The following is a 13,992-nucleotide window of genomic DNA, read 5'->3' as shown; positions in this document are numbered from 1 at the left end:
TTCCATCATATGAGGCGGGAGTGTTAACAAGGAAACTAAAGATTGCAGTCTGTAGCATCAGTTGCTAGTATGCCTTAAGATCAAGGGAATGAGGTTTACCTGCACAGCTCTCACTAGCTGGCCTCCCTAAACCTCACTCCCATCCGAGCCACGTCACCAATGTAACTGGTCCTACTCAACCCCCTCCAAGCTGCATTCAAACTGGCTATTCCATCATGGGAGGCGGGAGTGTTAACAAGGAAACTAAAGACTGCAGTCTGTAGCGTCAGTCGTAGTGCACCTCTTGAGATCAGGGGAGTGAGGTTTATATGCAAAGCTCTCACTAGCTGGACTCTGCTACATAAACACGCTCTAGACAGACATTTTTGACCGTTGCGCTCATGGCTTACATCTTTTGCAGCATCTTGTGCATGACATGGCAAAAAAACACGGTCCTCAAGTTAAATAAGTTCAACTTCATATTTTTCATTCCACTGACCTATGTCTCGCATTTTTAACAGCAAAAATGCTTTCTGTGTGAACTGGCCCTTTGTGTGCAGTATGGATCATCAGACTGCATCAGGCTGATTTGGGGAAAAAAATAAATTGCGAATTTTTTTTTTTTTTTTTCCTGGTTTAAAAAACCCCCCAACAAAACAGTTGTCTGATTTCATTGCTGATTTCAAATATGAAATGTAATCGTATGCTTGGTGAACAGCTTTGGACAATTTGATGTTTCCCCATTCAAAGAGATAGGAGCTGTATTTCTGAGAGCAGTGTAATACATTTTGATGCCTCATAAAATCACATCCTTTGCAATTTGATAATCACACTAAGCCCTATTGCAATTTTGTTTTTATTTCGATTAATCATGCAGCCCTATCAGACGGTCTGTGCTTGGACTACTCTCACTTTAAGTGTAATGTATTTGAAGTAGTAATGACATACAGTTTCTCTTTTTCAGAGTGAGAGTGTTTGACTTGCGTACTGGCTCCTCAGTCGTCTCTTTATATGCCCATCACATGGGCGTGACCACCGTCCAGGCAGATGATTGGAAGGTTGTGAGCGGAGGTGGCGAGGGATTGGTCAGTGTGTGGGAGATGAGGATAGGAGCCAAACTCTGGGAAATGCATAACAGGTGAGAATGTCTGAACGAAAAAATATAAATAATAATTTATCTGAATAAGTTATTTGGTGAGTCATTTAATCCTAAAAAGCCTGATTATCCATAAAGATGCACAAATTTATAAGGCCTCTAAATTATTAACATGATCAAAACTTTGCAGAAAAACCTGTTGTACGCAATCTACTACATGCCTTTTGTTGTATGATTGGCCTTTTAGTATTATTGTAAAAACCTCTATCTTCAGGTCATGGTTCACATGTCCTTTTTTTCTGTGAAATCTTTACTAATTTTTATTAATTAAACATAAGAATAACTTTTCTATTGTTAGTAATATTTCAAGATAAACACTTACTGGACTGGAGCAGCTTATGTTTGCTTGATTATCCATACCTCATTTTTTAGAAGTCATTAAAATGTGAGAATCAAATTTGACACATCAGGGTTTTTAGGCACGTTTATTTGTACATCTCTCAATCATCATTACATGTTTTGCCACCCACAGTAAAAACTACAGAGCTTCATAAAACTAATCATTTAAATATCTTATTGAGACACATAATTGGGAGATATAGAGTGACAACTGATATTTATATATATTTTATGTAGTAAGTAGTCTGCTCTACTGTTATAAAGAACTCATTGCATTACATTACAAACTATCAGAATTTCATCCTACTTTTTGGCCATAAAATAACAGCAATATTGTATAATTTTGCTTAATTCTGAATAAAATGTAGTTTTTTCCTCTTCACGTACGAGATCCATATTCTCCTATATCATACTATATGAGCCATAAAATCCTGATTTAATAAATGATATATATTCAAAGTTCTTTTAAAAAAATTTAAAGGTGCCCTAGAACGTTCTTTCACAAGATGTTAATATAAGTCTAAGGTGTCCCCTGAATGTGTCTGTGAAGTTTCAGCTCAAAATACCCCATAGATTTTTCTTAATTAATTTTTTTAACTGCCTATTTTGGGGCATCATTAACTATGCACCGATTCAGGCTGCGGCCCCTTTAAATCCTCACGCTCCCTGCCCCCCTGAGCTCTCGACTATAAAACAGTGCATAAACAAAGTTCACACAGCTAATATAACCCTCAAATGGATCTTTACAAAATGTTCGTCATGCATACTGCATGCATGCTTCGGATCATGTGAGTACAGTATTTATTTGGATGTTTACATTTGATTCTGAATGAGTTTGATAGTGCTCCGTGGCTAAAGCTAACATTACACACTGTTGGAGAGATTTATAAAGAATGAAGTTGTGTTTATGAATTATACAGACTGCAAGTGTTTAAAAATGAAAATAGCGATGGCTCTTGTCTCCATGAAAACAGTAAGAAACAATGGTAACTTTAACCACATTTAAACAGTACATTATCAACATGCTAACGAAACATTTAGAAAGACAACTTACAAATATCACTAAAAATATCATGTAATCATGGATCATGTCAGTTATTATTGCTCCATCTGCCATTTTTCCGCTATTGTTCTTGCTTGCTTACCTAGTCTGATGATTCAGCTGTGCACAGATCCAGACGTTAATACTGGCTGCCCTTGTGTAATGCCTTGAACATGGGCTGGCATATGCAAATATTGGGGGCGTACATATTAATGATCCCGACTGTTACGTAACAGTCTGTGTTATGTTGAGATTCGCCTGTTCTTCGGAGGTCTTTTAAACAAATGAGATTTACACAAGAAGGAGGAAACAATGGTATTTGAAACTCACTGTATGTCTTTTCCATGTACTGAACTCTTATTCAACTATGCCAAGATAAATAAAATTTTTGATTCTAGGGCACCTTTAAATATTTTGTCTGAAGGTTCAATAAACTTTAAAAATCTTTTTTAAATAAATCTTTAAAATAATAAGATTTTTTCCTGACTATGATTTCCTATGTTAAGCTTTACAGAGTTAAGATCATTGTTTTCAAAAGCAGAAATGCATTTCTGCAACATAATTGTTGCGTCTGTGAACAGGCACCCGGTTCGCCACATACGGTTCAACAGCAGCACTCTGGTGACGGCCAACATCCCTGATGAGAAGAACCCTCGCGGGGCTTGTATCACAGACGATGACCTCACCGCTCACCGCAGGTAAAAACAGATATGACATTATGTTATGTTATCTTTGCTATTATTTTTCCATCTGTTTATTTTATACTTTCATTATTTCTTTAGATACAGAGGGCTGATCTGTCACTACGACTTCTCAATGGACTCATCTACACAGGATCACATTCTGCCCATCTGTAGGTCCAACTACACAGAGTCCTCTGGCTACAGCTATAACATTGGCTTGGCGATGCCTTATGACATACTGAAGGGCCCTTAGATTGGCATCTGATACACTGTGCTTTTGGGGCAAGTTGGACTGGAAAGATTGAATTTGCTATTTTAAGATGATCTGGGGGCATATTTCTTAAAGCTAATTCTTTATTTAACCATAATTTGTGTAAATTCAAAACTTTGGATGACACATTAAGATGTGTTTGAGGACTAGAATTACTAGATCTTTGTTTTTATAAATTGTATCATGTTCTGTCCTTGCACATTTTAGCATATAATACTATTAAATTATCATCTGAGAAGATGAAATACAATCATACAACATTAAGTTTCGGTGGTTTTAATGCTCTAATTTAACACACAAAATACATTATCCTTCAAAATGATTTTTTATTTTATTTTTTATTTTTTACATTTTTGTAAGAAGACTCTTATGTTCACCAATTGTTATTTGATCGAAAGTCAAAGTACAGTACATTAAAATACAGTATTCTAATATTTTTATATATTGTAATATATTTAAAAATGCTATTTATTCCTGTGATGCAAAGCTGAATTTTCAGCATCATTACTCCAGTCTTTAGTGTCACGTGATCCTTCAGAAATCATTCTAAAGTGCTGATTTGCTGCTCAAGAAACTTTTTAAATTATTATCAATGTTGAAAACAGATGTGCTGCTTAATATTCTTGTTGAACAGTAGTGTACGTTGTAGTCGACACAAACCACGTTTATCCATTGCAAATGAACCCATATTTAATCTGGTTTCTTTCACCTTGTGTAGTTTTGTTTTTTGAGTATGTCATGTTGTCATTTTTCTAATTTGGCTAGTTTCAACAAAGTAAAAGATGAATTTGCACCAAAATACCACTTTTACTGAATGCACAACCTATAGTACAGGAAGCATTTTATAACCTTGATTATAGATTAATGATTTCAGACAGAATTCATCTACAACATGCACAATAAGAATACATACAACTTTTAAAACTATGATTATTTTATTCTCTTCAAGTTTAGTGACAATTGTGAGGATTTCAAATGACAATAATGTACAAAAATATTACACTGATATCCTACAGTAAATTTTGCTGCTGTAAAAACTTTACACACCCTGTGATATTTATTAATATATAACCGTGATGGAAGGAAGCCAGATGGATTACATATTAAGGGCAACAAAACAATCGCTCCCTGTTGTTTTTGAGGTGAATGATAAGATTTGTGGATTCATTAACTTAGGGTGTGGAGTGTTTCAGTACTTTGTTAAGGGAAACAGAGATTGTTGACTTTGTAAGGACTTCCTCCATTACAAAAGCATTTTGCTCAGAAGGGAAATCAGTTCTGAGGTCTCAACAATCCTAATAAAAACAGTGTACATTGTATCTAAAAAGTATGAATCAGAATGCATGTCAACTGTTGTAGAGTTGAGAAGCTACAAAAATAGCCAGGTCTCATGCGGTTCTTCAATATATCTTTCAAATATATATATATATATATTTATATTTATATTCTGTATGTTCAGTTTTCCTCAGAGGTCTGGACTCTATGGACCTGTTTTCACCTGGTGTAAAGATGCGTTTTAATCAACCAAAAAGCAATACCAGGTGGAAACAGGGCCTGAAACATATCCACCAGAGCATGTCGCGGTCACTTCCACCATATCTCGAGCGTTGAAGATATTTCAGAGAAAGAAACCGCAGTAAACTCAATACTAAGGGATGAATCCGTGGGACAAATTTTAGATGTTTAGATTTAAAATAAAGACTGTTCTGAAAAAGTGCTGTTCAGAAGTGGAAATTACTCTCATTTCCCACATTGAATTGTCCTGGTGTCCAAGTTCCAAAAGTGAACATTCATCTTGGTCTCGATCTCGATGTCTTTTAATATCTGTTGGAGAGATGTTGAAAGGTGAGGTATGAATAGCATGCATGTTATAAATATAAATATATGTAATTGTATTAGTATATTTAAAATCACCATGAAATTGACAATTCTTGTTTTTTATGGAATATTGCAGTATTTATTATAAATTATATGTGCACATTATTATTATTTTTAATTGATGTGCCTTTGTAATCTAATCTAAATATTTTCCCCACCCTCTTGCAGCGACATCTCTTCTCCTGATGAGGTGTTCACTGGTGCGAGGGCGGGGCAACCTGTCACTCACATGATATCACAGCGATTTGATCTAATCAATTCCCGATGGACAAAATCAAGTTGCGGCTTACATTTTTTTTCTTATTCGAGAAGTCGTTTCACTTGGATATACATCACAATAGGAAAAAAATCTGTCGCAACTTCCGTTTCATGTCGACTTCAAAGTAATGCTGAATTCGGAATCGTATACTAGTTTACTACTTCTTTTACCATATCTTTCTATGGCAGAAATGGTAATGCTGCGTTCACACCGAACGCGTCTGATTTACATGTTAAGTCAATGTAAACGCGCGTCTAGGTGTCCTGCGGCGCGAATCGGCCGTTGACGCGCGAATTGAGCGTCTGACGCCCAAACGCCCGAGTTGAAAAATCTGAACTTTGGCGTAAATTCGCGGCGCGTTAACCAATCAGGGACTCTGCTTTGGTATGATGTGATCAGTGGTGGAGACCAGAACAAAGATGTCGCTGTGTGTGGCCACCCTGAGCTCTATGATGTGTCATTATATTTTTATCGAGACAGGAATAAAAAGGACCTTGCCTGGAAGAGAATAAGCGAAGAAATCGGACAATCTGATTAGTTGTAAAACTTTTTGCATGATTTTAGCCGTTGATACTAGCCCACCTTCTAGCTAGCAAAAGTCGGCCGGCATAACCGAGTTAAATTGCCGCTACAGGTTTCCAACTGACGAGATTATGTGTTTATTCAGAGGATCTGTGCAGAAAGAGATGAAAGCCCCTCCCATGACGCGAATTCGCGTCTGAACACACTTTGTTTAGACGCGCGAATTGAGCGAATTTTACGCGCGTCTGAAGCGTCCACCTAGACGCGTCTGGCGCGAATTTGACGCCCCAGACGCGTTCGGTGTGAACGCAGCATTATGCTAGTAGTATAGAGTAGTATGCGGTTCCGAATTCAGCATAAGTTTCCGCCTGATGTAATTTTCGTCATCAGGAGGGTTCACAGATGTCCTGTAATTTTTGTGTTTTGTGCATACGTGTACGAGTGACGAGTGCTTGAAAACAAAGTCCACTAGATAGTGTGCATGCGGCGAATGTGGCTTTCCATTCTCACGGCTAAAGGAGTATATTTTGAAAGGCTTTGAAATACGGAGCAAAACGCATAAAACATATAAATATTCATAAAAAATAGACTCTGGCCTTAAAATGTTATAGAGTGCAAACCTGCATGAACTGTTCAAAGGTGATTCCCTCATAAAATTCATCAGGACCCTAAAACAAAAAGGTTTCAGTTGTAAAATCACATCAGAATTTGACATTACACTGGCAATCAGATGGATTTACAATTCAGAGAAGCACCATGGACAGTGTTGTTAAATTAGCCACATTTCAGACCTCTTTAGCAACTTTTTTTTTTCTTCAAAAAAGCGACTAGTGGCAAGTCTAGGCTTAGTTTAAATGGATAGTTCACCCAAAAATGAAAATTTTATGTTTATCTGCTTACCCCCAGCGCATCCAAGATGTAGGTGACTTTGTTTCTTCAGTAGAACACAAATGATGATTTTTAACTCCAACCGTTGCCGTCTGTCAGCCGTATAATGTGGGTCAACGGGAACTTCTTTTATAAGAGTAAATAAAACTTGCTTAGACAAATCCAAATTAAACCCTGCGGCTCATGACGACACATTGATGTCCTAAGACACGAAACGACCGGTTTGTGCGAGAAACCTAACAATATTTATATCATTTTTTACCTCTAATACACCACTATGTCCAACTGCGTTCAGCATTCGGTTAGTGAGGTCTGATCGCGCTTTGACAGCGGAAGTGATGTCTAGCACTCATTGAAGTATATGCACGAGACATCACTGCCGTTGTCAGAGCGTGATCAGACCTCACTAAACAATTGCTGAATGCAGTTGGAAATAGTGGTGTATTAGAGGTAAAAATGATATAAATATTGTTAGGTTTCTCGCACAAACCGATCGGCTGACAGATGGCAACGGTTGGAGTTAAAAATCATCATTTGTGTTCTACTGAAGAAACAAAGTCACCTACATCTTGGATGCGCTGGGGGTAAGCAGATAAACATCAAATTTTCATTTTTGGGTGAACTATCCCTTTAAGTCAGGATTAGGCCTTAGTTCAGGAAGGACATTTAAGTAGCTTTTATAAATGTGCCTTAGAAAATAAACATTACTGGTGTGCATCTTGAGACAAAACAATGGCACTGACCTATTTTAAGATAAGTCAGTACAAGTATTGGCCAATATTGTATTAAAATACAACATGTGAGCACAGATTAGGAGAGGAAACAGATGTAAAGTGCCGACAGCTGGCACATTACGTCATCTAGTGACATTTAGCTACTTTTTGAGCAGGCTTTAGCTACTTTCCATTGAAAATAATTGGCAACACTGATCATGGAAAGTCACCGTACCATCTGACCCACTGTGACACTGGCGACTTCCAGCATTGCAGCATCTGAAATGGCTTTGGCGGTTTCTGCTCCTATGGTTTCAGAGCTAGACAGCAGCTCCTCTACCACCTACAATCACAATTACACAATCAGTATCAAATCTGGTTACTGTGTTTGTTTGTTGTCATAGAAGTCAAATGATTCTTACACGTCTATATTCATCCAGTGTGATGATGCCATCATTGTCAGTGTCGTGCATGTTGAACAGAACTACAGAGAAGAAAATATGCTTTTACCAGTTAGCTGTTTGGTGCGCACCATCAAAATAAAAATGTATATATATCAACACTGAGAGAGATTGTTTCAAATAGTATCTCAAATGATGAGTATACATGTTAAAATGGATCACACTTGTATATCAACTTGTTTAGATCAATAACTGCAATTGAAAGAGTCTTTATTTCTTTATTCTCACAGCGTAGTTTCTCCTTCTTCATGGTTTTTCTCTCCTCCTCAGCGATGTGTGGTTTGGGTGGTCTGAAAAAGGCCAGGACGGTAACGAATTCCTCAAAGCCGATCTCCTGCAAACAGCCCTTCTCCTTTTGACCCAAGTTCCTGACAGCACACAGACATTATCTACTGAGTATATTTAGTGCCACAGCAGGGGTTCAGAGTTTTGTACTATTATAGGATAGGTATTATAGGACACTTGATTTCTTTTCGACGTAAATGGTAAAACAATTACAAAACAATTCAAGAAACAACAGAAATGGAAAAACATCAAACCACATCTAGAAGAAAGCTGCAGACATTCTTCTCAAAACTGAGAGTCTTTCCTATCCTGTACGCACCTTGTGTCAAAGAAGGCCTCGATGATCTGTCTTCGGATTGGGTTGAGGGCCAAATTGTTAATATCCTCAAGGTGTTCACGTCTGAAATTTAGACAAAAGTGGGTTGTTTTACATTTCATTATAAAGGAAAATGAATCCTCTCTGACTTCAAAACACAAACCTAATTCAATAATAAACCCTGTGTCCTATGATATTAAGCAGAAGTTGCATCAAAATTAGAGAAGCACCTAAAAACAACATATTGCAACAACAGATTTGGCTTTTTGTTAAACAGTAACTTACAAAATCTGCATACACCATAATTTGCCGACCAATGGCTATTCCCTAACATAGGCATCAATGTAAAGTGTTTGATAGATGACCATTGTGACAGTATTTATTTGTTTAAAGTCATATAGTCTACAAACCCGATTCCAAAAAAGTTGGGACACTGTAAGAAATTGGGAATAAAAAAGGAATGCAATAATTTACAAATCTCATAAACTTATATTTTATTCACAATAGAATATAGATAACATATCAAATGTTGAAAGTGAGACATTTTGAAATGTCATGCCAAATATTGGCTCATTTTGGATTTCATGAGTGCTACACATTCCAAAAAAGTTGGGACAGGTAGCAATAAGAGGCCGGAAAAGTTAAATGTACATACAAGGAACAGCTGGAGGATTGGGTATAAAAAGAGCCTCTCAGAGTGGCAGTGTCTCTCAGAAGTCAAGATGGGCAGAGGATCACCAATTCCCCCAATGCTGCGGCGAAAAATAGTGGAGCAATATCAGAAAGGAGTATCTCAGAATTGCAAAGAGTTTGAAGTTATCATCATCTACAGTGCATAATATCATCCAAAGATTCAGAGAATCTGGAACAATCTCTGTGCGTAAGGGTCAAGGCCGGAAAACCATACTGGATCCCCGTGATCTTCGGGCCCTTAGACCTCACTGCATCACATACAGGAATGCTACTGTAATGGAAATCACAACATGGGCTCAAGAATACTTCCAGAAAACGGTGTCGGTGAACACAATCCACCGTGCCATTCGCCGTTGCCGGCTAAAACTCTATAGGTCAAAAAAGAAGCCATATCTAAACATGATCCAGAAGCACAGGCGTTTTCTCTGGGCCAAGGCTCATTTAAAATGGACTGTGGCAAAGTGGAAAACTGTTCTGTGGTCAGACGAATCAAAATTTGAAGTTCTTTTGGAAAACTGGGACGCCATCTCATCCGGACTAAAGAGGACAAGGACAACCCAAGTTGTTATCAGCGCTCAGTTCAGAAGACTGCATCTCTGATGGTATGGAGTTGCATGAGTGCGTGTGGCATGGGCAGCTTACACATCTGGAAAGGCACCATCAATGCTGAAAGGTATATCCAAGTTCTAGAACAACATATGCTCCCATCCAGACGTCGTCTCTTTCAGGGAAGACCTTGCATTTTCCAACATGACAATGCCAGACCACATACTGCATCAATTACAACATCATGGCTGCGTAGAAGAAGGATCCGGGTACTGAAATGGCCAGCCTGCAGTCCAGATCTTTCACCCATAGAAAATATTTGGCGCATCATAAAGAGGAAGATGCGACAAAGAAGACCTAAGACAGTTGAGGAACTAGAAGCCTGTATTAGACAAGAATGGGACAACATTCCTATTCCTAAACTTGAGTAACTTGTCTCCTCAGTCCCCAGACGTTTGCAGACTGTTATAAAAAGAAGAGGGGATGCCACACAGTGGTAAACATGGCTTTGTCCCAACTTTTTTGAGATGTGTTGATGCCATGAAATTTAAAATCAACTTATTTTTCCCTTAAAATGATACATTTTCTCAGTTTAAACATTTGATATGTCATCTATGTTGTATTCTGAATAAAATATTGAAATTTGAAACTTTCACATCATTGCATTCTGTTTTTATTCACAATTTGTACAGTGTCACAACTTTTTTGGAATCGGGTTTGTAAAAAATGAGTGGCATTAAGTCATTTGTACGGTACCTTAAAGTGTCTTCATCTTGAGTCAGGTACTTAAATCTGTTATGGAGGTTTTTTATCTGCTCTATGGAAACTACAGTGAGAAAAAGACAGCAAGTTCAGGAAGATTTCAAATCACTTCACAGAAAACAGATGAAGGAGTGATGGAGACAGAAAATAGGCCGCTTCTGAAATCGCATACTCTCTTGAGTAGGTACTTATTTAAATAAGTACTTATTTTGCGACCACTAAAAAATACATTCTATATAGTTTGAATGTAATCCAGACATACTACATTCGCCATGTTGTCATTATCATGTGACCTACCAGCATTGGTTGCATTGCACAAATCCTCTCCTTTGGCCTCTTAGGATAGTAAAGTGTCCATCATATGCACACTTCAGAATCTTAATGGAAGTAGTAGGTCATCCAGGTACTTTTTTTGCCTACTCTTTTATGAGTACTGTGAATTTGGACACTTTTTTTTGGCACATACTGTTTTTCACCTACTATATAGTAGGAAATTATTTTGAATTTTGGATGCAGCCAATATGTAATTGTGGGTGGGGTGCAAGATTATATAATCATAACAAACTCTAATGCTGTTCCAGCCTTAGATTACAACAGGAGGAGTTGATGCACTCAATGTGCAACACTGTCAACACGTCACAGTACAATTGTATTTATAGATATATAGTCAACCAAAATAGAATCAGTCCCTTATCTTATGACAGCTGCCACCAAACAAAAACACTGACTATTATCACTGTTCATACAATATGCAATTGTGGATCTTACTTCATGTCCCTGTGGGTCGTAATACACACAAATAGGTCTACACTGATCTTAAGAGTCTCATTTCGTTCTCAAAATCAGCCAGTAATCTCAAAAAAGGCAAGCGTCGAATCAGACTTGTTTATAATTATGATACTGACCTTCATTAATATTCTGTGATTCTGACATGTTTTCAACATGAAATAGGCCTAAAAAGACTGCATTTGGGCAGTTTTCATTAGCTCTTATTGTGATAACATTGAGTTTTATATGGCAGTATGCTTCAAAGTCGAACAAGGATGAACAGGATATTTGCTAATTTCCTCTTTGAAAATCTCTTCAGTTACTGAAAATCTTACAGTTAGAATAAACATCTGGGCTTCATCCAAAATACTTGTGCATCTGTTGATTTAATCTTATGTGTTGATTATTTGGTTTTCTTTGAGAAACAGAAGCATGCTGAATGGACTGTTTTAAAAACGTCTTTAGTAGCTTTCTGGGCAACATAAGTGTTAATTGTCTTGCTGGCGATGCAGGCCTCACTGAGCCATCGGATTTCATCAAAAATATCTTAATTTGTGTTCCGAAGATGAACGAATGTCTTATGGGTGTAGAACGACATGAGGGTGAGTAATTAATGACATTATTTTCATTTTTTGGTGAGCTAACCCTTTAAAACAATGCAAATATATTGTTGGTAGCACAATCTGACAGGTGTCAGATCTGGAAGACATATTTTTTTAGAGTGTTTGCTCATCTGCAAGATGTTTGAGGCTGTAAATTGTTTCCTGTCAGATATCAAAAAAAACATTTAGAAAATGTCTTTAAGATGTTTAGGATTTAGAATGTATGTAAAACTGGCATCTTAAAGACATCAATCAGATATGTGTAAACAGCAGATGCTTTCCAGATGAAGTGATCTTTAACAGACATCTTGCAGACATACGTGTGTTGTCTGGGTATTATAAGAAAAGCACTAAACCCCCGTTTTACTGTGTTGATGTCAATCTTAACGACTGTTGGACGACTTCACACTTGGTAAAGTATTTGCAGTCCGTGCATTCCTCCTTTCTTAAGACATGAATAACTAGAATTTTTCATCAAGGGGTAGGTATGGGCCACCCACCAGCAGAACCTAAACCGGCACCTATGATAATGATGACAGGTATAAAATAAAATATTTAATTATTTTTAAGTGTTTTATTTTGAATGAATTTATTAAATTAATTTATTTTAATTTGTAAATATTTTTTTTTTATTTCATGAATTAATTATGAACACACTGCAGTTCCTTTACAAACCCCAGCTGTAGACTATTATTTTCTGCTGTTAACTGAGACTTTTCTGTAATGGTGGAAATGACATGAAGAAGTAAATTATAGGCTAGTTCACACATACATGCACACAAGAAACAAAAACCAGTGAAACCAGAAAAACTCATATGTTAAGAACAGCAATTAGTGTAAAGGAAGCTATTGTACATTTATTCTGTCCAACAGCCACAGTATTTCAACACAAGAGAGTTGAGTATAATCTATTTAGTGAGGTACAGTTTGTTTTGGGAAGATTTGCTCTGTGGAATATAAATATTTGCACATTCACACAGTTGTACAGAAAATAACTGTTGTGAAAACACCTCTCCCCAATAATGAGCTACACACAGTGTCTGGATTTCTAGTTATGAGTGGGATTACTTGATTCTACATCCCCCTAATTCTACATTCAAACTGAGTGAAACTCTGGATTGATTAGATTTTTTTCATTGTGTGTGTGTGTGTGTGTGTGTGTGTGTGTGTGTGTGTATATATATATATATATATATATATATATATATATATATATATATATATAATGTTGTAAACCCATCAAAATCTAATAATAAAGATCAAGGGTCATTAACAAACATAACATAGGAATGTAGCCTACATATGCTTTGTTTGTTTGTTTGTTTGTTTGTTTGTTTGTTTGTTTAACCACGCACTGTGGTACTGTGGTATTCTTTGAAGTACCTTAGAGTATTGTGTATATGAATATATTCTATAGTATCATGATACTACCTTCTGGTACAATCACTGTAGCCTACCATAGAACTTTTTTTTTGTAAGTGTAAAGTATATTTTAAGTACACCTGAAAAAATGTAGCTGTCTACATATTTAGAAAGTTAGATACTCACAGCCAGTTTTATCAGCCAGATCTTGATACATATGCACTGCTCCTGACTGAGAAGCTCCCATGTTAACGTCCGAAAGAGATCGAAGAGATCAGTAAGATCAGAACTTTCACAATGTGCGCTCTGACTTTGATAGCAAAGCTCCGCCCCTCTCATGAAATATGCAAATAAGCGGCACACACACACACACACAGCTCGTCCGATTTTTACTGCGTTTGCGATCAGAAAATTATTTTGAGATCCTGGTATTATCTCCATACTACCTAAAAGAACGTTTCTGTCAT

General features: G+C 36.9%; 2 protein-coding genes across 2 annotated transcripts in view; one reads left to right on the top strand and one right to left on the bottom strand.

Annotated features, from left to right (window-relative positions):
* fbxw8 (F-box and WD repeat domain containing 8) overlaps positions 1-3,734 on the top strand; it is a 29,314-nt gene extending 25,580 nt beyond the window's left edge. Inside the window, exons 9-11 of the mRNA XM_048188824.1 lie at positions 944-1,117; positions 3,098-3,214; positions 3,299-3,734. Of these exons, the coding sequence (XP_048044781.1) occupies positions 944-1,117; positions 3,098-3,214; positions 3,299-3,452 (445 nt within the window). The 3' untranslated portion in view covers positions 3,453-3,734. The remainder of the gene's footprint in view (positions 1-943; positions 1,118-3,097; positions 3,215-3,298) is intronic.
* Positions 3,735-4,383: 649 nt separating this feature from the next.
* Positions 4,384-13,858, bottom strand: tesca (tescalcin a). The gene is made up of 8 exons (XM_048188825.1): positions 13,712-13,858; positions 10,788-10,857; positions 8,796-8,876; positions 8,420-8,559; positions 8,153-8,214; positions 7,966-8,073; positions 6,750-6,797; positions 4,384-5,294 (listed from the first exon to the last, which is right to left on the bottom strand). The coding sequence occupies exons 1-8, from the start codon at positions 13,770-13,772 to the stop codon at positions 5,211-5,213; spliced, it is 654 nt and encodes a 217-aa protein (XP_048044782.1). The 5' UTR covers positions 13,773-13,858; the 3' UTR covers positions 4,384-5,210.
* Between the last annotated feature and the right edge of the window lie 134 nt (positions 13,859-13,992).

This window comes from Megalobrama amblycephala, linkage group LG4, assembly GCF_018812025.1.
Source record: "Megalobrama amblycephala isolate DHTTF-2021 linkage group LG4, ASM1881202v1, whole genome shotgun sequence".
Lineage (NCBI taxonomy): Eukaryota > Metazoa > Chordata > Actinopteri > Cypriniformes > Xenocyprididae > Megalobrama > Megalobrama amblycephala.
This window is presented reverse-complemented; position numbering and strand designations above follow the sequence as displayed.